This window comes from Haliotis asinina, chromosome 3, assembly GCF_037392515.1.
Source record: "Haliotis asinina isolate JCU_RB_2024 chromosome 3, JCU_Hal_asi_v2, whole genome shotgun sequence".
Lineage (NCBI taxonomy): Eukaryota > Metazoa > Mollusca > Gastropoda > Lepetellida > Haliotidae > Haliotis > Haliotis asinina.
The window spans coordinates 962,634-989,769 of record NC_090282.1 but is presented as its reverse complement, the minus strand read 5'-3'; the positions used below and the strand labels follow the sequence as shown (position 1 = coordinate 989,769).

Below are 27,136 nucleotides of genomic sequence, written 5' to 3'. Positions count from 1 at the left end.
AGGTAAATACCAAAAAGGCTTGTCGCATCAGACGTAAATACCAAAAGGTCCGTTTCATCAAAGAAAAATACCAAAAGACTTTTTTTATCAGAAGTATACACCAACATGCTTATTATTACACGATGCCATTTACATTTACATGCTTATTTCTTCGCAGGTATATACCAAAAAGACGTGATTCATCAGAGGTGATGCACAAAGCTTGTTTCATCAGTAGTAAACATCAAAAGGCTGTCTCTTCATAGGTAAATACCAAAAGGTTTGTTTCATCAGAGGTAAATGACAAAAGGCTTATTTCATCAAAAGTAAACACCAAAAGGCTTGTTTCATCAGAAGTAAACACCAAAAGGCTTGTCTCATCAACTTGAAAACAGAAGGCCTATTTCATTAGAGGCAAGTACACAGGGTTCACTTCATCCCCGTCATTTGTCCCACAGAACACTCTCATGCCATGATACAAACAGGTCACAAGGCGGAATGGCAATATCACCCACTCACCCACTCACCCACTCACGCACTCACGCACGGACGCACGCACGGACGCACTCACTCACTCATGCTGTAGGTCGCAGTGGCGATGTCAGCACTTTGAGCCGTAAACAGCCACACAGTCGTTCTGTTAAAATGTTATTGATAACACGTTACCTTCACAGTGGGTTCTAAAGGTACTGGTAGAGATAACTCATACACTGCTATTGGTTCGTGATGACGGCTGATAAGGTTCTATCCCTGCGCTCTCTCCATTCACTCACACTCCACCCATCTAACAACCTTTCCCCATACACGTATTAAAAGGTCACATCCGGGTACGTTTTGTCTGTTGACATCACGTGAGATTGTGCTGTTTGATGATCAGTGTTTGGCTTGGCCAAAATGTACATAATAAGAATCTTCCAGCTGACATGAGCGAACTTCCTGGGACATGAAACATCAAACAAAACTCATCGTTGCTGTAACAAAGCGGCCGGTGTGTCCTCAGTTTGTAATCACTTTGCCAACACAACACCGACATGCGTACATTATGTAATCATGGCCGCACATTTATTACGTGTAATCACCACATCTATTCAATAAATGTGGTGACCACAACATCTCCAAGTATGTAGCCATTACTACATCCCACTATATGTGGTGACCACAACATCCCCACTATGTGTATCCATTACTACATCCCACTATATATAGCCACAACGACATCCCCACTTTATGTAGCCACAACAACATCCCCACTTTATGTAGCAACAACGACATCCCCACTATATGTAGTCACAACGACATCCCCACTTTATGTAGTCACAACAACATCCCCACTTTATGTAGCCACAACAACATCCCCACTATATGTAGTCACAACAACATCCCCACTATATGTAGCCACCACGACATCCCCACTATATGTAGTCACCACGACATCCCCACTTTACGTAGCCACAACGACATCCCCACTTTATGTAGCCACAACGAAATCCCCACTATATGTAGTCACAACGACATCCCCACTTTATGTAGTCACAACAACATCCCCACTTTATGTAGCCACAACAACATCCCCACTATATGTAGCCACAACAACATCCCCACTATATGTAGTCACAACGACATCCCCACTTTATGTAGCCACAACGACATCCCGACTATATGTAGTCACAACGACATCCCCATTTTATGTAGCCACAACAACATCCCCACTTTATGTAGCCACAACAACATCCCCACTTTACGTAGCCACAACGACATCCCCACTTTATGTACAACGACATCTCCACTTTATGTAGCCACAACGACATCCCCACTATATGTAGCCACAACGACATCCCCACTTTATGTACAACGACATCCCCACTTTATGTAGCCACAACAACATCCCCACTTTATGTAGTCACAATGACATCCCCACTATATGTAGCCACAACGACATCCCCACTTTATGTAGCCACAACAACATCCCCACTTTATGTAGCCACAACAACATCCCCACTATATGTAGTCACAACGACATCCCCACTATATGTAGCCACAACGACATCCCCACTTTATGTAGCCACAACAACATCCCCACTTTATGTAGCCACAACAACATCCCCACTTTATGTAGCCACAACAACATCCCCACTTTATGTAGTCACAACGACATCCCCACTATATGTAGCCACAACGACATCCCCACTTTATGTACAACGACATCACCACTTTATGTAGTCACAACAACATCCCCACTATATGTAGCCACAACGACATCCCCACTTTACGTAGCCACAAGGACATCCCCACTTTATGTAGTCACAACGACATTCCCACTATATGTAGCCACAACGACATCCCCACTTTATGTAGCCACAACAACATCCCTACTTTACGTAGCCACAACAACATCCCCACTATATGTAGTCACAACAACATCCCCACTTTATGTAGCCACAACAACATCCCCACTATATGTAGTCACAACGACATCCCCACTATAAGTAGTCACAACGACATCCCCACTTTATGTAGTCACAACGACATCCCCACTTTATGTAGCCACAACGACATCCCCACTTTATGTAGCCACAACGACATCCCCACTTTATGTACAACGACATCCCCACTTTATGTAGCCACAACAACATCCCCACTATATGTAGTCACAACGACATCCCCACTTTAAGTAGCCACAACGACATCCCCAATATATTTAGTCACAACGACATCCCCATTTCATGTAGCCACAACAACATCCCCACTTTATGTAGCCACAACAACATCCCCACTTTATGTAGCCACAACGACATCCCCACTTTATGTACAACGACATCCCCACTTTATGTAGCCACAACAACATCCCCACTTTATGTAGTCACAATGACATCCCCACTATATGTAGCCACAACGACATCCCCACTTTATGTAGCCACAACAACATCCCCACTTTATGTAGCCACAACAACATCCCCACTTTATGTAGTCACAACGACATCCCCACTATATGTAGTCACAACGACATCCCCACTTTATGTAGCCACAACAACATCCCCACTATATGTAGCCACAACAACATCCCCACTTTATGTAGCCACAACAGCATCCCCACTTTATGTAGTCACAACGACATCCCCACTATATGTAGCCACAACGACATCCCCACTTTATGTAGCCACAAGGACATCCCCACTTTATGTAGTCACAACAACATCCCCACTTTTTGTAGCAACAACGACATCCCCACTGTGTGTAGTCACATCGACACCCCACTATATGTAGTCACCACGACATCTGCAATAGATGCAGTCTGACAATAGGTGCAGGTGTCTATTGTTTTGCATACAGATATATATTTTCACTAATTGTAATCGTAAATTCAACAGAATTACGGATAAATATGCAGGAAACAAATGACAATATAATACCGTAAACAGTTATTACATACTGACCAAACCGTTTTTAAATCAGAGATGAATATATTGTCTTGAGAGGATGCATCTTGTTTGTCACTGAGCCAACTTTGTAGCTGTTACCTTTCTACAGAGGAGGTGCACGTGTGAAGCAGTTTTCTCTAGAGGTTGAACAGTAGCAACACATCTCATGGTCAACATTGCCCATGTTTGAAAGTCCACTGTTTATAGACTGAAATATGTAGGAGTCAGTACTGAAACCTTTGTAGATTTGTGACTTTCGAATCAGGAAGCAGTAGCTGGTTATGGGATTGCCGAGATTTATAATGGATATTATTTTCTAGTATTTGGTCTCATTGTATATAGTTTGGGTTACCATCAGTAAACGTTCTATTGGCGGATTTGCAGTAGAACCAACGTCTGGTGTAAATGTGTAACTGTTCTGTTGCATCAAACAGATGATTAGCATGACGGATTTATTTTATGTTCTAGTGTGGATAATAAGTTGAGATGTGTTTGTTATGCGAAGTAATTAGCTACATCATACTCTTTCTTAAACGGAATGCAAAATGACACTGGAAAATAAAGATCAAAGTTATCACTTATGTCAAATTATGTTTACGTCTTGAGGGTAGAATGTTGTTGTTGGTGTGGTTTAGATGAACATGCGCGATTGTTAATGGTGTTATGGACTGTGATTGTCATGGAATGCTAACATAATGCTTATCGCCTCATCCAGGCAACTAACCTGAGATCGGGAAGTGTCCGACCAGACAATCAGGAACCGTCTCCAGGAGTTAGGTTGCGTGCCAGACATCCGTGCTAAAGTGACCAGTAACTACATCCATGTCCTCACCTGGCAAACCAGATGCCCGGATCTGAATCTAATTGAACATCTGCGGGATCAGATCGATAAACATGATCTTACACGTCGAAACCCTCCGTTGACCCTTCAACAGTTGTTCAACATGATGCAGGAGGATACGGTTTCCACAATGAAATACCCACCAACAGGAGGCGCTCTGTTCTAGCAGCTTAGCACTCAAATCTGCAGTAAAATTAGAAGGGTCGGTCGGGCGATGAGAAACACAGAAAATATAAACACTGCACTAAGTATGTCGAGACTGGAGTTCCTTGACAACGCTTTCAAAAGCGAAATAGCCAAAGTCATTTTAAAGCAGAATTTGATGCTGTGTCAAAATACTCGTACCCATCGTTTAATGAGTCGATAAAAAAGACAATATGTAGGATGTTTTCTAGAAATGTCCAGTTGACAGCGTCAATACTTTCTAAAATCTGTTTAAAGTAGCCGAACAGAAACCTGGTACAGATCAGTTTGCTCAGTCGAGTTATCCCTAGTGATTTCACCTTGTATTCTTTCATGGACTTCAAGGCTCATCTGAGTAACGAGCCTTGTAGCTGTATATTGCAATCTTTGCAATCTGTCAGCTTGATCAACAGAAAAGTCATAGGAGAGCTTGTTGAAGCAGTCCCGGTGGGATAGAAGGAGAATGTTGCAGTGGCATTTCTAGTCAGAAAATGTCAACTAGAATCAATGTTGAAGTGAAAATGTGGGATTCCATGCTCAGGGACGAGTCAATGTAAAAGCACCGGAGAATGGAATCAGTTGGTTTGATTTGAATACACATGTATTTTATTCAGTGAAGAAAGGGATTAGGAAGACATTATCCAACTTTCTCCCGAGTATTTGCAAAATGATAGATGATATACAATAACGTACTTGTGGTAACGAAAGAAATATAGTATATAAATGATAGATGATATACAATAACGTACTTGTGGTAACGAAAGAAATATAGTATATAAATGATAGAGATCTGTGTACAGAGATAGTTCTTCACATATATGAAAAATATTTATCACATACAAGAAAAACGCTTGCTATTTGATACGTACTGCTGAACTGCTTTAAATGTTGCATGGTTTTGAGTACATGACAAGTTCTTGCTCCCATCTAATAGTAAATCTAAATTTACATCATCATTATGAACATGTAATTTCACAAGGTTAAACATTTTCGTTCTGTGTTCATTATGTAGGAAGCACTCAAGCATGAAACGATACACATTTTCACAGGTATAGCCACACATACATTTTGAATCTGACTTAATGCCAACATTAAATAAATCAGATGACGAAGTTTATGGATGAGCAACGTCTTTAATCATGCGAAGCGACGTTTTGATACAGCTTCGTGTAACTCTATGAGATAAAAGACTGACATGAGTCTACGTGATGGTCTTACAAAATTTCTAAGTTTCTAAGACCATAAGTTGGAGAGTCACTATCAGTCTGAAGGAGTAAATCTATCAGATATGAAGGTGCATTACCACATTTCAGTTTATAATATAATGTTAACTGTCTTCTTTCCCTACTTGCCGATGATTTTTCCCACCCAGTTTCAAAATCGATATATTTATGAGGTGCGTACTCTAGTAAACCAGTGACAATACGGGCTGCTTCTAGTTGTAGTTGTTCTAGTCTAGACAATCACTGTACATAATATCACCCATCCCAAACCTCGCAGGCATATTCACAATGTGGTCTGATAAACATACAATGAATCTAAACTTTCCTAAAAATATACCCACTTAGTAGAAATTTCAAGCTACGCATGGAATTTATCATCTTGGAACTTGATATTACTATGTGCTAAATAGGCTTAATCCGTTTCTCATCTGCCGAAAACGTTCGAACTAAGTGTTATGTTCATTTACTTTCCGAATTTCACAACCATCGATGTATAAAGTTATGTTTTCACTTTGAAAGTAAAAAATAATAGCTTCTGTTTTGTTTGGATTATGTTTAAGCGGCCGCTGTTTTCACAAAGAGCTTCATTTCTGTAGTTTGGAGTTTAAAGTCGACTCAAGCAATCTGTAATTAGCTGATGAAAATCAAAGTGATGTATCATCAGTAAACAGTCTTATCAAACAACTTAATTCAGTGTCGTTTAAGAAAACAATAAAAAGAAATGGGCCCAGTACCGATCCTTGGGGAACGCTCACTGTCATATATGCCTGCTTAGATAGTGTTCCATTCAAAGAGACAGATTGACTTTGACTGATTCCTTAACTTGATAACCACTGGTGTATGTTTCCTTTTTAACCATACATTTCCAATTTACAGGTACGCCCCCTATGCTAGACACGATCGCAAGCTTTGAAAACATCTCAAGACGCCATAATTTACAAAATATTTCCAACTATAGACATACTTGATTATACAATGAAATGGATTCCGCTCCAAATGTTGGATTTCTAAATCAACATTTCAGATCAATCACAACTCTTCAATGTATGTATAGAGATTGCGTGTGAACATCACTTCACCACAACTCTTAGTTATACTTCTAAGGATTATGTCAAGATAAATCACAACATTTAACTGCTGTTTGTGTCAACACTCCTGGCAAAATCCCTTGAAATATACTTGAGTACAGTGATGGAAATGTTTTGACACAAACCCTAGGTATACAAGAGTTACTGTGTGCATTGTGAGAAATATCTCGTCATGCCCCCTCGAACCATCTTTGTGTACACTGCATACTGATAACAACCAATAGATATCCGCATACATGCAGTGAAAGACCTATAACGACACGTTACAATACATAAATGTGTTGTCGATATACACATTGACTCGCGCTTAGCAAGTGGGACTGACGCCATACACCGGAGGAAACGTGTTCCCTGTTACGGGATGGAGAGATAGCAGATGTGACCGGAAGCAGAGAGGAAGTTAGCGCGCCTCCTCGATGCGATGCTGGTGCTTGTGGGGACAGTGCACACGTCGCTAGAGAGACAGTGTGAGGCTGTGGTGTACAATTGTTGTACCTCTGGACAGTGTACTCATTTGTAACTGTCACTAAGTAATGGCTGCTGGACAATCATGCGACGTAGGTGACAACACTATAGAAATCTGTAAATGGTAACCTGTACCTGTGCTAATCAGTGTTTTGATATTTAGACACAAATGTGAAGTGCTTATCTCACATATCACGTCTTATATCCTGTTCACATGTAACTCTTACATACATGAAGGTGTATATCTGCAGTCGTGTGTAAATATATGCTCAGTCAGAGTCATAACTTGACACTTGTTAAAATCGAATCGAACTAGTGTGCAACCATCATCCAGACGCTTAAAAGTGAATATAAACTGTTCAATGTTTATTGAAAATCACAAACATGTGAGAATACAAAAAAGATACAAAGAAAGTCGATTTAAGTTCGAAAATAGTTTTCAAAAAAATAAGAACGATAGCTATGAACGCTCCATTACTCAAACAATACATGCAGCGAGTTCAAGAGACTGCTCAGCATTTTGGCGACTTATGATAAATATACCACAACTAGCGGCATGGAAAATAGTGTAACGCCATCTTCATGGGCGGAGTACTTTAAGGACTTTATAACCCAATGTTGCCGAAAGATGATAAATCTGATATATAGCATTAATTTTCAACATTCGGCTAAGTTCATGGTCTACTTAGAGCTTCATGAGAAAACTGGAGTATGATCTGACCATTCGACTGTGGACAGTAAGTTTATTCTCCAGACAATCATCCAGAAGTATTTAAGACATAAAATGGGAATGTATGTGTTGTGTTCATAAAGTTTCGTAAAGCCCTTTGACATGGTGTATGGGTTTAAAGTACACTATGTTCGTTTGATAAAGACAATTTGAAGAAGAATATGTGTTGTAATGTCAAAGCTACTGTAGCCTGTGAGTACGGTAAGAAATTAACTGAATATTATGACAACGCGGAGTTCGGCAAGGCTCTGTTACTAGTCCGGTATTGTATTCTTTTTTTTTTTACAAGCACTGCCTCTTGTAATGATGATGGCGTTGTGTTATGCTAACCTTACACTACAGGCACCACTATCAACACCACTACCAACACCACTACCAACATCACTACCGACACCATTATAGACACCACTACAGGCACCATTATAAACACCACTACCAACACCACTACCAACATCACTACCAACATCACTACCGACATCACTACCAACACCACTACCAACACCACTACCAACATCACTACCAACACCACTACCAACATCACTACTGACACCATTATAGACACCACTACCAACACCACTATCAACACCACCAACAACACCACTACCAACATCACTACCGATACCATTATAGACACCACTACAGGCACCACTAACAACACCACTGACGTCGCCACTACAGGAACAGCCACAAACACCAATACGGACACCACTACAACCACCAGTACAGATAGCACCACAAATACCACTACAAACACCACTACCAACACTAGTACACCACTACATGAACCACTGCAGACACCACTGCAGACACCACTACATGCACCATTAGTGACATCACTACCAATACCCCTACCAACACCACTACAGACACTACAGACATTACTCCCAGCGGCAGTACAAAGACACCACTACAGGCACCACTATCAACACCACTACCAACACCACTACCAACATCACTACCGACACCATTATAGACACCACTACCAACACCACTACCAACATCACTACCGACACCACTACATACACCACTACACACAGAACTACAGACACCACTACAGGCATCACTACCAACACCGTTGCACACCACTACGAACGACACTACAGACACTACGATCAACACCACTACAGACAAACCAAACAACACCACCATAGCCACTACCACCCACACCACTGGAGACACTACTACAGACACTAGTACAGGCATCACTACATACACCACTCCCAACATTACTACAGACACCACTACAGACACTAGTACAGGCACCACTACTTACACCACTACAACATCACTACAAAGACCACTACCAACGCCACGGCAAACACCATCACTAACATCACTACAGACACCACTACAGGCACCACTACCAACACTACTATCAACCCCATTACGGACACCATCACTAAAATCACTACAGACTCCACAACAGACACTACGATATCATCTCTACAGACACCACTACAGACACCACTACAGGTACCACTACAGGTACCACTACAGACACAACTACCAACGTCACTACAGACACCACTATCAACATTACTACAGACACCACGACAGACAGACACCACTACACACACCACTACACACACCACTCTCACATCTCTTATGCAGGACTGCCACGTCTGTATAGTTATAATCTTGGGTTCTTACCTTTCACTTCCTTGTTCCTGTTTGTGCATAGCGATATACCTACACACCATGCAAGGACTCAAATAGCCCCTCCACTAACAGGCTACTCCATGCACCTATGTCGATATAGCAAGCCTGACCTCATGGCCAGAGACGTGTTAACTCAATCACCTGCTGAGTATGACATGTATTTGTGTGGCCGATATAGTTATTTTATTTCCTATAAAAACTTTCTTTAAGTTTTAGAATTACCAGTCAGTAACAACTAACATTATCTGTAATCCCGTCAGACGACCTCACACATGGTGTTAAATTTCAACTTGTAAATCTATCAGCACTAACACACCATAGTTGGAAGTAAATAAATAAGTTGTGAGGAGATAAGCTTCAAATACAGTATACCTATTGTAAGGAAATGCAACAGCAACCCTGCACTGGTTCTTTAAGTAAACTAAATGTATGTAATATAAGATAGCTACGAAGTTATGACTGAATAATTAATTATTCACATAGATCACCCCAAATCCCTTAACTTCCTATCCTTTGTATATAGCATGTCTTACAGCGTAAGAAACTGTATCCTAACTGAGTGTTCATATATATTTCAGGCTGTAACTGACCTACAAACAGTACACAATATGGTTTGTCAATTGTCATTTAAACAGGATTCACACTTCTATATTGGGCATTAATTCTCCAACAACACGCTCAGGCTGACAACATGTGGGTGTACTGTGCAGTCACCACTGTATATAGCGTTGAATAAATGCGCGCCTACTTCAAATGTTGTTCAAGGTATACGTGGGTTTGTGCACTTCCTGGAATAGGCCTAAACAATTCCACTTACTGCATGGTTCAAGGTCAATGGTTTTCAGTAACTTGGTATCGAGAAATGTTTTCTTGAGGTGTACATTGTACATAAAGATATGACCCTGACACCACCGAAGCATAGACTAAAACAGTCCTAGTAAGTGAAGATGTAAGGTATTACTGAACAAGCCAGCAGCATCGACCCGTGTCCCGTTCTACATTGAGGGATATGCCCGATCTGCTGGGCAACTCTCAGTCACACAGTTTAGTACAACCTCGCACTACTCAATGCATATAGATGAAAACTCTTTCAGAGTGTATGCATATGTAACATGTCACGTGGCGTATGACTTTCAGAGTAATTTACTTCCTGCTTGCTATAAACTCCGTCAGAAGGACATACCAGGGCTGTATGTCAGCTCGCCACCCATCTCCGGCTGCAGCATGGCAGGGAAGATCATTCTGCTCTGTATGTACATATTCCTGGGAAAAAGCGGTACGTCCATATATTTCAAATAACAGATCTTACCATATACTTCTTTACACAACTACACTTCAGCTGGGGTTAGGGGTTTGGGGTTTGGGGTTCGGGGTTTGGGGGATTGGGGGGTTGGGGGTTGGGGGGTTGGGGGCAGAGGGGTTGATATATTCACACAGATTGGGAACGGGCCAGAAACAGACCTGGTGAAACAACGTTCTGAATTTTAGAGGCCTGGAAACACGTTTATATCAATTTTCTCACTGTGTAGGTATATCTATCTTGTGTGGTGTACCGTTTATACTCACACACTTCGGGGTACAGGAAACGTGATTAATGAAGGTGAATGAAATCTGTTTATGAATGTTAAACATGTCTTTATTGTAGAAGGTAAAGAGTGATGACCTTTTCATGGTACATGGCGCAGCGTTTATGCGTGTTATTCTAACAACTGTGACGCTGTTTTACCAAGCATTGCGACTGATCGGGGTACATGTCACTATCGCGTCTGTCTTGCAACGATAAACACACATACGGTAATCGTATACCATGACAGGTTGCTTCTGTTGTGAGATACCTTCGCAATGTTAGTTTAGGGGCGGCGCTTGTCTTAATGAAACCACGTCTACACGGCAAATGGTGTAGAGATTGTGTACATTCGTGCACGCCGTTACTGATAGTCTCATTATTTTGTGTCATGTGTCGCTGCATGCCTTTTACTCATAATTAAAATGAAATAATACCAAACTATGCTCGTTTATGCCAACGTGTACACTACTGTACAGTCATGTAGATGCTTCTTATGCTGCTAAATGGTGCTGTTTACTAGTAAATCACTACTTGAACAATAATATAGGAATTATATTTATCGTGCTTCCCTGTTGTATCTCAAGTTAACAACATTAAAGCGGTTAAGCTTTTTTCTCATGTCTCAAAGCTGAGTGGTCAAGTGTTTGTTCTCTCGACCACAATACACCAGTCTATGTCAGGGGTTGGGTGTTCCAGTGTAGTGACGCCATGCTAAACATCTATATCACTTCCTGCTTTGTGTGATTTGCGTACCGACAATACTGTGCAGAGTAAATCTACAGATAACACACACACACACAAAAACAGATCTAGTCAGGCGACTCGAACAATTGTAAGAAAAGCGGAGCAGCTAGTGACATTGATGGACTGATAGGTGGGAGAATATGTGAGGAAAGGATGAATGTGAAGGAATAATAGTGTACAAGGAATAGACGATGGATGAATGAATATACAGAGGTATAGATAGAGGAAAATAGATGATGGATACCCGTGTGTAACAAATGATTATGGAATAGATAGAGGAGAGCAGATGAGGTGTAACTGCAGACTGAGGAAGGGCTAGAGGAGTGTAGACGATGGATACCCGGGTGTAACTGCAGACTGAGGAAGGGCTAGAGGAGGGTAGACGATGGATACCCGGGTGTAACTGCAGACTGAGGAGGGGCTAGAGGAGTGTAGACGATGGATACCCGGGTGTAACTGCAGACTGAGGAAGGGCTAGAGGACTGTAGACGATGGATACCCGGGTGTAACTGCATACTAAGGAAGGGCTAGAGGAGTGTAGACGATGGATACCCGGGTGTAACTGCAGACTGAGGAAGGGCTAGAGGAGTGTAGACGATGGATACCCGGGTGTATGGGGGAATACCTGAGGAACAGATGAAGGAATACTGACCAAAAGACACAAACATGCAGCGTGTGGAGCAAGGTGCGGACCCCACACATGTTATGGGACACCCATTAGTATACACAGGACGCCAAGCTTGGGTCAGTTCAGCCAATATGTATTCATCTCTGCCCGATAGTTTCATCATAATATAACAATTCAACACTTAAAATTGAAACACATCTTTATTACATAATTGATATCTAACTATCACTGGGAAAATAATAACTACAACTATGTAACAAGGATGATTTAGAGAGCAACATAAGCTCACGTCAGTGGTGTCAGTAGCTGTTCATTAACACATTGCTTGGTGAACAATGTAGGTATTGCTACTGTGATATACCCCATTGTCACACATGCATCAAAACACAGAAACCTGAATCTGATTTTGTGATAAACAAAACGCGGAAGACAAATTGCGACGCGTAATGGTTATCATGCAAAGTGAATTGAATCAGAAAACATTAATCCATATCATGCATAAAATGTGTATTTTTTACTTCCCTTAAGTTATTGTAGGAACGAGGCTGTCTGGGTCAACTGTTAAGTTTTACCGAACATTTCCAAAAGTCGAGGTAATTATGATACCGTGTAGGTAACAGAACATTGTGTAGAACTAAACCTACAAATACACATGTGGCGATAACTCTAATCAAGGGATGGTAATAGAAGAGCGTGTCCTCCATATGGAGCCTTAAGTCTAACCATGTGTAGATAATAAAGGGACGTGCTCTCCATGTGGAGCTTACTCTAGCCATGTGTAGGTAACAGCTAGAAGTGCGTGTCCTACATTTCGAGCTTTAACTCTAACCACGAGTAGGTAATAGAAGTGCGTGTCCTACACGTGGAGCCTTAACTCTAACCATGAGAAGTTAATAGAAGTGCGTGTCCAACATGTGGAACCTTAACTCTAACCATATGTAGGTTACAGGAGGGCGTGTCCCACACGTGGAGCCTTAACTCTAACCATGTTTAGGTTGTAAAATGGCGTGTCCTACATTTGGAGACTAAACTCTAACCATGTGTAGGTAACAGAAGTGCTTGTCCTACATGTGGAGCCTCAACTCTAGTCATATGTAAATAATAGAAGGGCGTGCTCTCCGTGTGGAGCTATTACTCTAGTCATATGTAAATAATAGAAGGGCGTGTTCTCCGTGTGGAGCTATTACTCTAGTCATATGTAAATAATAGAAGGGCGTGTTCTCCATGTGAAGGGCGTGTTCTCCGTGTGGAGCTATTACTCTAGTCATATGTAAATAATAGAAGGGCGTGTTCTCCGTGTGGAGCCTCAACTCTAGTCATATGTAAATAATAGAAGGGCGTGTTCTCCGTGTGGAGCTATTACTCTAGTCATATGTAAATAATAGAAGGGTGTGTTCTCCGTGTGGAGCCTCAACTCTAGTCATATGTAACTAATAGAAGGGCGTGTTCTCCATGTGGAGCTATTATTCTAGTCATATGTAAATAATAGAAGGGCGTGTTCTCCGTGTGGAGCTATTACTCTAGTTATATGTAAATAATAGAAGTGCGTGTTCTCCATGTGAAGCTATTACTCTAGTCATATGTAAATAATAGAAGGGCGTGTTCTCCGTGTGGAGCTATTACTCTAGTCATATGTAAATAATAGAAGGGCGTGTTCTCCGTGTGGAGCTATTACTCTAGTCATATGTAAATAATAGAAGGGCGTGTTCTCCGTGTGGAGCTATTACTGTAGTCATATGTAAATAATAGAAGGGCGTGCTCTCCGTGTTGAGCTATTACTCTAGTCATATGTAAATAATAGAAGGGCGTGTTCTAAGTGTGGAGCTATTACTCTAGTCAAATGTAAATAATAGAAGGGCGTGCTCTTCATGTGGAGCTATTACTCTAGTCATATGTAAATAATAGAAGGGCGTGTTCTCCGTGTGGAGCTATTACTCTAGTCATATGTAAATAATAGAAGGGCGTGTTCTCCGTGTGGAACTATTACTTTAGTCATATGTAAATAATAGAAGGGCGTGTTCTCCATGTGGAGCTATTACTCTAGTCATATGTAAATAATAGAAGGGCGTGTTCTCCATGTGGAGCTATTACTCTAGTCATATGTAAATAATAGAAGGGCGTGTTCTAAGTGTGGAGCTATTACTCTAGTCATATGTAACTAATAGAAGGGCGTGTTCTCCATGTGGAGCTATTACTCTAGTCATATGTAAATAATAGAAGGGCGTGTTCTCCGTGTGGAGCTATTACTCTAGTCATATGTAAATAATAGAAGGGCGTGTTCTGCGTGTGGAGCTATTACTTTAGTAATATGTAAGTAATAGCAGGGCGTGTCCTACATGTGCCCCAAAACATAGCACCAGCATCGTGTTTTGTGTTTTTGCTATTCATTGTGAAAAGTTGATATCGAAATTACATTATTCCTCCTTTAAAAAAACACATCAAACATACAAAGCAAACAAACATCAACCTAAAGGGTGAAACTCCTTGATTCGAACTGACATGCATGAAGCATATCAATACTTTGTTTTCGTATGTGTTGCCAAATTCAGCAAAGGGACGTTTGAATCTGCGCTAGCGGAACACTTCAAGCTGTCCAACAGGAAGCTTTGTCATTCTGCACTGAGATCCCATCTCCCTGTGATAAGCGCGGGCTTAACCTCCAACCTCCTCCACGAACTTCCGGTAACAGGATCCTCTGACATTGATGCGCATAACTCGTTTCGTGAACACAAACTTATAAACGTGGGGATAAACATTCGGATACACAGATATGTTATCAGCATTTGGAAGAAAGTGACAGAGTGAAGTGATTTTGACTTAGTATTTAAACGACCGTCTAGTGGAAGATCAACCTGCCCGGAGGGCGGACGGTCAATGGGTCCATTTTCGTCCGCATCGCATAGAAATTCAAATTGCTTTATAAGATAACACTCTTTGTTAGCCTGCACGATGCTGCTAGACTTGGAGGCACCATAGTGTCCAAACAGAGTGTAAAACACACGTGCACGCACGTGCCAGCTCTGCAGTAACCCCCAGAGATGTGATAATCCACTCAATACTGGCATGATCTGTAGCGGCGTCATCACTAACGTGTCAATATACCATGTAGTAGGTCACTTTGTTCAGACCCGGTCAATGTATCGACATGTACAACAGGCCTTGCTGCGTCGATCAAAGATGTTTGGGACGAGGCTGTCTAGGTCAACTGTTAAGTTTTACCGAACATTTCCAAAAGTCGAGGTAATTATGATACCGTGTAGGTAACAGAACATTGTGTAGAACTAAACCTACAAATACACATGTGGCGATAACTCTAATCAAGGGATGGTAAAAGAAGTGTGTGTCTTCGATGTGGGGCCATAACTCCTACCATGTGTAGGACGTGCTCTCCATGTGGAGCTTACTCTAGCCATGTGTAGGTAATAGAAGTGTGTGTCCTGTATTTGGAGCCTTAACTCTAACCATGTGTAGGTAATAGAGGGACGTGTCCTGTATTTGGAGCCTTAACTCAAACCATGTGGAGGTAATAGAAGTGTGTGTCCTGTATTTGGAGTCTTAACTCTAGCCTTGTGTAGGTAATAGAGGAACGTGTCCTGTATTTGGAGCCTTAACTCAAACCATGTGGAGGTAATAGAGGGACGTGTCCTGTATTTGGAGTCTTAACTCTAGCCATGTGTAGGTAATAGAGGAACGTGTAATGTATTTGGAGTCTTAACTCAAACCATGTGTAGGTAATAGAAGTGTGTGTCCTGTATTTGGAGTCCTACCTCTAGCCATGTGTAGGTAATAGAGGGACGTGTCCTGTATTTGGAGTCTTACCTCTAGCCATGTGTAGGTAATAGAGGAACGTGTCCTGTATTTGGAGCCTTAACTCTAACCATGAGAAGGTAATATAAGTGTGTGTCCTGTATTTGGAGTCTTAACTCTAACCATGTGTAGGTAATAGAGGAACGTGTCCTGTATTTGGAGCCTTAACTCAAACCATGTGTAGGTAATAGAGGAACGTGTCCTGTATTTGGAGCCTTAACTCTAACCATGTGTAGGTAATAGAGGAACGTGTCCTGTATTTGGAGTCTTAACTCAAACCATGTGTAGGTAATAGAGGAACGTGTCCTGTATTCGGAGTCTTAACTCTAACCATGTATAGATAATAGAAGTGTGTGTCCTGTATTTGGAGTCTTAACTCTAACCATGTGTAGGTAATAGAGGAACGTGTCCTGTATTTGGAGTCTTAACTCTAGCCATGTGTAGGTAATAGAAGTGTGTGTCCTGTATTTGGAGTCCTACCTCTAGCCATGTGTAGGTAATAGAGGGACGTGTCCTGTATTTGGAGTCTTACCTCTAGCCATGTGTAGGTAATAGAGGAACGTGTCCTGTATTTGGAGCCTTAACTCTAACCATGTGTAGGTAATAGAAGTGTGTGTCCTGTATTTGGAGCCTTAACTCAAACCATGTGTAGGTAATAAAGGGACGTGTCCTGTATTTGCAGTCTTAACTCTAACCATGTGGAGGTAATAGAGGGACGTGTCCTGTATTTGGAGTCTTAACTCTAGCCATGTGTAGGTAATAGAAGTGTGTGTCCTGTATTTGGAGTCTTAACTCTAACCATGTGTAGGTAATAGAAGTGTGTGTCCTGTATTTGGAGCCTTAACTCTAACCATGTGGAGGTAGTAGAGGGACGTGTCCTGTATTTGCAGTCTTAACACTAGCCATGTGGAGGTAATAGAGGGACGTGTCCTGTATTTGGAGTCTTAACTCAAACCATGTGTAGGTAATAGAAGTGTGTGTCCTGTATTTGGAGCCTTAACTCTAACCATGTGTAGGTAATATAAGTGTGTGTCCTGTATTTGGAGTCTTAACTCTAACCATGTGTAGGTAATAGAGGAACGTGTCCTGTATTTGGAGCCTTAACTCAAACCATGTGTAGGTAATAGAGGGACGTGTCCTGTATTTGGAGCCTTAACTCTAACCATGTGTAGGTAATAGAGGACCGTGTCCTGTATTTGGAGTCTTAACTCAAACCATGTGTAGGTAATAGAAGTGTGTGTCCTGTATTTCGAGTCTTAACTCTAACCATGTGTAGGTAATAGAGGAACGTGTCCTGTATGTTGAGTCTTAACTCTAGCCATGTGTAGGTAATAGAGGAACGTGTCCTGTATTTGGAGCCTCAACTCAAACCATGTGTAGGTAATAGAGGAACGTGTCCTGTATTTGGAGCCTTAATTCTAGCCATGTGTAGGTAACAGAGGAACGTGTCCTGTATTTGGAGTTTTAACTCCAACCATGTGTAGGTAATAGAGAAACGTGTCCTGTATTTGGAGTCTTAACTCAAACCATGTGTAGGTAATAGAAGTGTGTGTCCTGTATTTGGAGTCTTAACTCTAACCATGTGTAGGTAATAGAGGAACATGTCCTGTATTTGGAGTCTTAACTCTAACCATGTGTAGGTAATAGAAGTGTGTGTCCTGTATTTGGAGTCTTAACGCAAACCATGTGTAGGTAATAGAGGAACGTGTCCTGTATTTGGAGTCTTAACTCTAGCCATGTGTAGGCAATAGAAGTGTGTGTCCTGTATTTGGAGCCTTAACTCTGACCATGTGGAGGTAATAGAGGGATGTGTCCTGTATTTGGAGCCTTAACTCTAACCATGTGTAGGTAATAGAAGTGTGTGTCCTGTATTTGGAGCTTTAACTCAAACCATGTGTAGGTAATGGAGGGACGTGTCCTGTATTTGGAGTCTTTACTCTAACCATGTGTAGGTAATAGAGGGACATGTCCTGTATTTGGAGTCTTAACTCTAGCCATGTGTAGGTAATAGAAGTGTGTGTCCTGTATTTGGAGCCTTAACTCTAACCATGTGTAGGTAATAGAAGTGTGTGTCCTGTATTTGGAGCCTTAACTCTAACCATGTGGAGGTAGTAGAGGAACGTGTCCTGTATTTGCAGTCTTAACTCTAGCCATGTGGAGGTAATAGAGGGACGTGTCCTGTATTTGGAGTCTTAACTCAAACCATGTGTAGGTAATAGAAGTGTGTGTCCTGTATTTGGAGCCTTAACTCTAACCATGTGTAGGTAATATAAGTGTGTGTCCTGTATTTGGAGTCTTAACTCTATCCATGTGTAGGTAATAGAGGAACGTGTCCTGTATTTGGAGCCTTAACTCAAACCATGTGTAGGTAGTAGAGGGACGTGTCCTGTATTTGGAGCCTTAACTCTAACCATGTGTAGGTAATAGAGGAACGTGTCCTGTATTTGGAGTCTTAACTCAAACCATGTGTATGTAATAGAAGTGTGTGTCCTGTATTTCGAGTCTTAACTCTAACCATGTGTAGGTTATAGAGGAACGTGTCCTGTATGTTGAGTCTTAACTCTAGCCATGTGTAGGTAATAGAGGAACGTGTCCTGTATTTGGAGCCTCAACTCAAACCATGTGTAGGTAGTAGAGGAACGTGTCCTGTATTTGGAGCCTTAATTCTAGCCATGTGTAGGTAACAGAGGAACGTGTCCTGTATTTGGAGTTTTAACTCCAACCATGTGTAGGTAATAGAGAAACGTGTCCTGTATTTGGAGTCTTAACTCAAACCATGTGTAGGTAATAGAAGTGTGTGTCCTGTATTTGGAGTCTTAACTCTAACCATGTGTAGGTAATAGAGGAACGTGTCCTGTATTTGGAGTCTTAACTCTAACCATGTGTAGGTAATAGAAGTGTGTGTCCTGTATTTGGAGTCTTAACGCAAACCATGTGTAGGTAATAGAGGAACGTGTCCTGTATTTGGAGTCTTAACTCTAGCCATGTGTAGGCAATAGAAGTGTGTGTCCTGTATTTGGAGCCTTAACTCTAACCATGTGGAGGTAATAGAGGGATGTGTCCTGTATTTGGAGCCTTAACTCTAACCATGTGTAGGTAATAGAAGTGTGTGTCCTGTATTTGGAGCTTTAACTCAAACCATGTGTAGGTATTGGAGGGACGTGTCCTGTATTTGGAGTCTTTACTCTAACCATTTGTAGGTAATAGAGGGACGTGTCCTGTATTTGGAGTCTTAACTCAAACCATGTGTATGTAATAGAAGTGTGTGTCCTGTATTTGGAGCCTTAACTCTAACCATGTGTAGGTAATAGAGGGACGTGTCCTGTATTTGGAGCCTTAACTCTAGCCATGTGTAGGTATTAGAGGTGTGTGTCCTGTATTTGGAGCCTTAACTCTAACCATGTGGAGGTAATAGAAGTGTGTATCCTGTATTTGGAGCCTTAACTCAAACCATGTGGAGGTAATAGAGGGACGTGTCCTGTATTTGGAGCCTTAACTCTAACCATGTGTAGGTAATAGAAGTGTGTGTCCTGTATTTGGAGCCTTAACTCAAACCATGTGTAGGTAATAGAGGAACGTGTCCTGTATTTGGAGTCTTAACTCTAGCCATGTGTAGGTAATAGAGGAACGTGTCCTGTATTTGGAGTCTTAACTCTAACCATGTGTAGGTAACAGAGGAACGTGTCCTGTATTTGGAGTCTTAACTCAAACCATGTGTAGGTAATAGAAGTGTGTGTCCTGTATTTGGAGTCTTAACTCTAACCATGTGTAGGTAATAGAGGAACGTGTCCTGTGTTTGGAGTCTCAACTCTAACCATGTGTAGGTAATGGAAGTGTGTGTCCTGTATTTGGAGCCTTAACTCAAACCATGTGTAGGTAGTAGAGGGACGTGTCCTGTATTTGGAGCCTTAACTCTAGCCATGTGTAGGTAATAGAAGTGTGTGTCCTGTATTTGGAGCCTTAACTCTAACCATGTGTAGGTAATAGAAGTGTGTGTCCTGTATTTGGAGCCTTAACTCTAACCATGTGGAGCTAATAGAGGGACGTGTCCTGTATTTAGAGTCTTAACTCTAACCATGTGGAGGTAGTAGAGGGACGTGTCCTGTATTTGGAGTCTTAACTCTAGCCATGTGTAGGTAATAGAAGTGTGTGTCCTGTATTTGGAGCCTTAACTCTAACCATGTGGAGGTAGTAGAGGGACGTGTCCTGTATTTGGAGTCTTGACTCTAACCATGTGTAGGTAATAGAGGAACGTGTCCTGTATTTGGAGTCTTAACTCAAACCATGTGTAGGTAATAGAAGTGTGTGTCCTGTATTTGGAGTCTTAACTCTAACCATGTGTAGGTAATAGAGGAACGTGTCCTGTATTTGGAGTCTTAACTCTAGCCATGTGTAGGTAATAGAGGAACGTGTCCTGTATTTGGAGCCTTAACTCAAACCATGTGTAGGTAATAGAGGAACGTGTCCTGTATTTGGAGCCTTAACTCTAACCATGTGTAGGTAATAGAGGAACGTGTCCTGTATTTGGAGTCTTTACTCTAACCATGTGTAGGTAATGGAGGAACGTGTCCTGTATTTGGAGTCTTAACTCAAACCATGTGTAGGTAATAGAAGTGTGTGTCCTGTATTTGGAGTCTTAACTCTAGCCATGTGTAGGTAATAGAGGAGCGTGTCCTGTATTTGGAGTCTTTACTCTAGCCATGTGTAGGTAGTAGAGGAACGTGTCCTGTATTTGGAGTCTCAACTCTAACCATGTGTAGGTAATTGAGGAACTTGTCCTGTATTTGGAGTCTTAACTCAAACCATGTATAGGTAATAGAAGTGTGTGTCCTGTATTTGGAGTCTTAACTCTAACTATGTGTAGGTAATAAAGGAACGTGTCCTGTATTTGGAGTCTTAACTCTAACCATGTGTAGGTAATAGAAGTGTGTGTCCTGTATTTGGAGCCTTTACTCTAACCATGTGTAGGTAATAGAGGGACGTGTCCTGTATTTGGAGCGTTAACTCTAACCATGTGTAGGTAATAGAAGTGTGTGTCCTGTATTTGGAGCCTTAACTCTAACCATGTGCAGGTAATAGAAGTGTGTGTCCTGTATTTGGAGCCTTAACGCTAGCCATGTGGAGGTAATAGAGGGACGTGTCCTGTATTTGGAGTCTTAACTCTAGCAATGTGTAGGTAATAGAAGTGTGTGTCCTGTATTTGGAGCCTTAACTCAAACCATGTGTAGGTAATAAAGGGACGTGTCCTGTATTTGGAGCCTTAACTCTAACCATGTGTAGGTAATAGAAGTGTGTGTCCTGTATTTGGAGCCTTAGCTCAAACCATGTGTAGGTAATAGAGGAACGTGTCCTGTATTTGGAGTCTTAACTCAAACCATGTGTAGGTAATAGAAGTGTGTGTCCTGTATTTGGAGTCTTAACTCTAGCCATGTGTAGGTAATAGAGGAACGTGTCCTGTGTTTGGAGCCTTAACTCTAACCATGTGTAGGTAATAGAGGAACGTGTCCTGTATTTGGAGCGTTAACTCTAACCATGTGTAGGTAATAGAAGTGTGTGTCCTGTATTTGGAGCCTTAACTCTAACCATGTGCAGGTAATAGAAGTGTGTGTCCTGTATTTGGAGCCTTAACGCTAGCCATGTGGAGGTAATAGAGGGACGTGTCCTGTATTTGGAGTCTTAATTCTAACCATGTGTAGGTAATAGAGGAACGTGTCCTGTATTTGGAGTCTTAACTCAAACCATGTGTAGGTAATAGAAGTGTGTGTCCTGTATTTGGAGTCTTAACTCTAACCATGTGTAGGTAATAGAGGAACGTGTCCTGTATTTGGAGTCTTAACTCTAGCCATGTGTAGGTAATAGAGGAACGTGTCCTGTATTTGGAGCCTTAACTCAAACCATGTGTAGGTAATAGAGGAACGTGTCCTGTATTTGGAGCCTTAACTCTAACCATGTGTAGGTAATAGAGGAACGTGTCCTGTATTTGGAGTCTTTACTCTAACCATGTGTAGGTAATGGAGGAACGTGTCCTGTATTTGGAGTCTTAACTCAAACCATGTGTATGTAATAGAAGTGTGTGTCCTGTATTTGGAGTCTTAACTCTAGCCATGTGTAGGTAATAGAGGAGCGTGTCCTGTATTTGGAGTCTTTACTCTAGCCATGTGTAGGTAGTAGAGGAACGTGTCCTGTATTTGGAGTCTCAACTCTAACCATGTGTAGGTAATTGAGGAACTTGTCCTGTATTTGGAGTCTTAACTCAAACCATGTATAGGTAATAGAAGTGTGTGTCCTGTATTTGGAGTCTTAACTCTAACCATGTGTAGGTAATAAAGGAACGTGTCCTGTATTTGGAGTCTTAACTCTAACCATGTGTAGGTAATAGAAGTGTGTGTCCTGTATTTGGAGCCTTTACTCTAACCATGTGTAGGTAATAGAGGGACGTGTCCTGTATTTGGAGCGTTAACTCTAACCATGTGTAGGTAATAGAAGTGTGTGTCCTGTATTTGGAGCCTTAACTCTAACCATGTGCAGGTAATAGAAGTGTGTGTCCTGTATTTGGAGCCTTAACGCTAGCCATGTGGAGGTAATAGAGGGACGTGTCCTGTATTTGGAGTCTTAACTCTAGCAATGTGTAGGTAATAGAAGTGTGTGTCCTGTATTTGGAGCCTTAACTCAAACCATGTGTAGGTAATAAAGGGACGTGTCCTGTATTTGGAGCCTTAACTCTAACCATGTGTAGGTAATAGAAGTGTGTGTCCTGTATTTGGAGCCTTAACTCAAACCATGTGTAGGTAATAGAGGAACGTGTCCTGTATTTGGAGTCTTTACTCTAACCATGTGTAGGTAATAGAAGTGTGTGTCCTGTATTTGGAGTCTTAACTCTAGCCATGTGTAGGTAATAGAGGAACGTGTCCTGTATTTGGAGCCTTAACTCTAACCATGTGTAGGTAATAGAGGAACGTGTCCTGTATTTGGAGCGTTAACTCTAACCATGTGTAGGTAATAGAAGTGTGTGTCCTGTATTTGGAGCCTTAACTCTAACCATGTGCAGGTAATAGAAGTGTGTGTCCTGTATTTGGAGCCTTAACGCTAGCCATGTGGAGGTAATAGAGGGACGTGTCCTGTATTTGGAGTCTTAATTCTAACCATGTGTAGGTAATAGAGGAACGTGTCCTGTATTTGGAGTCTTAACTCAAACCATGTGTAGGTAATAGAAGTGTGTGTCCTGTATTTGGAGTCTTAACTCTAGCCATGTGTAGGTAATAGAGGAACGTGTCCTGTATTTGGAGCCTTAACTCTAACCATGTGTAGGTAATAGAGGAACGTGTCCTGTATTTGGAGCCTTAACTCAAACCATGTGTAGGTAATAGAGGAACGTTTCCTGTATTTGGAGTCTTTACTCTAACCATGTGTAGGTATAAGAATGAAGATTTTATGGATATCAACTTCTTTATGAGAGAACACAACGTTTCGGAGTTAATGCTTACTCCTTCATCAGGTGATTGAGAAAGGGATACAGAGGTGTATTTATATGTACAGGTAAAACAATAACAAAGTAACAAGTGGAATGAGTTAACGAAAGCTAGTATAAACAAGCACTGATAGGAAGCCGATAGTTAAGATAACAATGATGGAAGCCAACGGTAATGCATTACAGTTGATTGGATATGTTTACATAACATGATTGGGGATGAGGATGGAAGCCAATGGTGATACATTACGCATGATAGGATGATGTACATAACACACGATAGGGGGTGAGCATGTATACATGAGGGTTGGTGATGTACAAACACAAGTATGTACTCGGGTAGATAGGCTATACATGAATTACATAGATAGAATGTACACAGGTAGATGAGATTAATTTATCAATAAGTCCCAGGCACTTGGTAGGTACAGTCCTTGGTCGCGGTTGATGGCTGGTTTCTGTCTCCGGATCTCGATGTCCTCTTGCAGTTTCCTTTGGCGCCAGTTGTTGTTGTTGGTAGATAGTATCCTAGTGTCCTCCCATCGAATTGAGTGTTCAGGGTTCTTGAGAATATGTTCAGAGATGGCCGATTTCTGGTCGAGTTTCCTGACTGAGGTCTGATGTTCCTTCATTCTGGTGTTGATTGGTCTCAGCGTTTCTCCAATGTATAGGTCGCCACAGTTGCAAGGGATCTGGTAGATGCATCCTCTCGGGTTAGGGTGTTCACAGCTGGGTCCTTTACCGTTGGCTTTTAGGTAGGTCTTGATGGTCTTGCCACTGGAGAAGGTGACATCGATGCTGGCTTTGGTCTTGATGAGGCGTGATATTTGATGACTGATGGGGCCAAAGTAGGGTATGGTTACTCTGATGGGTGATGGAGAAGGTTTGGGGCGGGGTTCTCGGTCCTTAAGGGTCTTGTTGATGGTGGCTGTGACGAGCTGGGGAGGGTACCCGTTGAGTGTGGTGAATGTCTTTCTGAGGTGGTCCAGTTCATTGTTTAGGGCATCGGGGTGGCAGAGGGCTTTGGCACGTCTGGTAAGGGTGGCGATGATAGCTTGCTTGATCTGAGGGTGGTGGCAGCAGTTGTAGTGGATGTACTGGTCGGTGTGCGTCGGCTTGCGGTATACTGAGGTTCTAAGTCCATCGTCTGTGGTGTGGAGGGATACATCAAGGAAGGGCAGGTGTTGGTTGGTCTCAGTCTCCATGGTGAACTTGATTCTTGGATGTTGGTCGTTGAGGTGGTTGAGGAGCTCATTGGGGTCGTTGTCATAGGCGATGGTGGTGAAGGTGTCGTCGACTTTGCGGTACCAACAGAGGGGCTGGAACGGAGCTGTGGAGAGGGCTGCTTCCTCGAAGGAGGTCATGAAGATTTCTGTAATGAGAGGAGAAAGAGGTGAGCCCATGGGGAGACCGTGGATCTGCTTGTATATCTTACCATTGAATGTGAAGTAGGAGGTGTCAAAGCAGCTGCGGGCGAGGTTGATGATGCTGTCTATGGTGAGCTGGGTGTCCAAGTCATCTATCCGGTTGGCTAACTTGCTGCGAAGGATGTCCAGGGCTTCTTCTAGTGGGATGTTGGTGAAGAGGTCCACGACGTCGTAGCTGACCATGGTGCCTGTGGGGTTGGATTCTTTCAGCTGGTTGACAAAGGATGAAGAGTCGCTGATGTAGGACTTGCCATCTTTGCCAAGTGGAGCGAGGAGACGTGTGAGGAACTGGGCGGTGTTGTAGAAAACTGAACCTCTTGAGCAGACTAGGATCCGGGCTTTGGGCGGGTTCTTGTGGATCTTGATGGTGGCTCTTCCGTATGGGGCTTGGGAGTTGATAGGGTTCAGCTGGTTGAAGATGATGTCGTTGATTTCTCTTTCTTTCTCATGTGTAGGTAATAGAGGAACGTGTCCTGTATTTGGAGTCTTAACTCAAACCATGTGTAGGTAATAGAAGTGTGTGTCCTGTATTTGGAGTCTTAACTCTAACCATGTGTAGGTAGTAGAGGAACGTGTCCTGTATTTGGAGTCTTAACTCAAACCATGTGTAGGTAATAGAAGTGTGTGTCCTGTATTTGGAGCCTTAACTCTAACCATGTGTAGGTAATAGAGGAACGTGTACTGTATTTGGAGTCTTAACTCTAGCCATGTGGAGGTAATAGAGGAACGTGTCCTGTATTTGGAGCCTTAACTCAAACCATGTGTAGGTAATAGAGGAACGTGTCCTGTATTTGGAGCCTTAACTCAAACCATGTGTAGGTAATAGAGGAACGTGTCCTGTATTTGGAGTCTTTACTCTAACCATGTGTAGGTAATAGAGGAACGTGTCCTGTATTTGGAGCGTTAACTCAAACCATGTGTAGTTAATAGAAGTGTGTGTCCTGTATTTGGAGTCTTAACTCGAACCATGTGTAGGTAATAGAGGAACGTGTCCTGTAATTGGAATCTTTACTCTAGCCATGTGTAGGTAATAGGGGAACGTGTCCTGTATTTGGAGTCTTAACTCTAACCATGTGTAGGTAATAGAGGAACGTGTCCTGTATTTGGAGTCTTAACTCAAACCATGTGCAGGTAATAGAAGTGTGTGTCCTGTATTTGGAGTCTTAACTCTAACCATGTGTAGGTAATAGAGGAACGTTTCCTGTATTTGGAGTCTTAACTCTAACCATGTGTAGGTAATAGACGGACGTGTCCTGTATTTGGAGCCTTAACTCTAGCCATGTGTAGGTAATAGAGGGACGTGTCCTGTATTTGGAGCCTTAACTCTATCCATGTGTAGGTAATAGAAGTGTGTGTCCTGTATTTGGAGCCTTAACTCTAACCATGTGTAGGTAATGGAAGTGTGTATCCTGTATTTGGAGCCTTAACTCTAACCATGTGTAGGTAGTAGAAGTGTATGTCCTGTATTTGGAGCCTTAACTCTAACCATGTGTAGGTAGTAGAAGTGTGTGTCCTGTATTTGGAGCCTTAACTCTAACCATGTGTAGGTAGTAGCGGGACGTGTCCTGTATTTGGAGCCTTAACTCAAACCATGTGTAGGTAGTAGAGGGACGTGTCCTGTATTTTGAGCCTTAACTCTAACCATGTGTAGGTAATAGAAGTGTGTGTCCTGTATTTGGAGTCTTAACTCAAACCATGTGTAGGTAATAGAAGTGTGTGTCCTGTATTTGGAGCCTTAACTCTAACCATGTGTAGGTACTAGAAGTGTGTGTCCTGTATTTGGAGCCTTAACTCTAACCATGTATAGGTAATAGAAGTGTGTGTCCTGTATTTGGAGCCTTAACTCTAGCCATGTGTATGTAGTAGAAGTGTGTGTCCTGTATTTGGAGTCTTAACTCTAACCATGTG

The 27,136-nt window shown here is 42.0% G+C and overlaps 1 protein-coding gene across 1 annotated transcript in view; it reads left to right on the top strand.

Moving 5' to 3' along the window:
* Positions 1-10,728: 10,728 nt before the first annotated feature.
* Positions 10,729-27,136, top strand: part of LOC137277291 (dual oxidase 2-like) — a 50,399-nt gene continuing 33,991 nt past the window's right edge. The window contains exon 1 of the mRNA XM_067808951.1: positions 10,729-10,863. Within this exon, the coding sequence (XP_067665052.1) occupies positions 10,812-10,863 (52 nt within the window). The 5' untranslated portion in view covers positions 10,729-10,811. The remainder of the gene's footprint in view (positions 10,864-27,136) is intronic.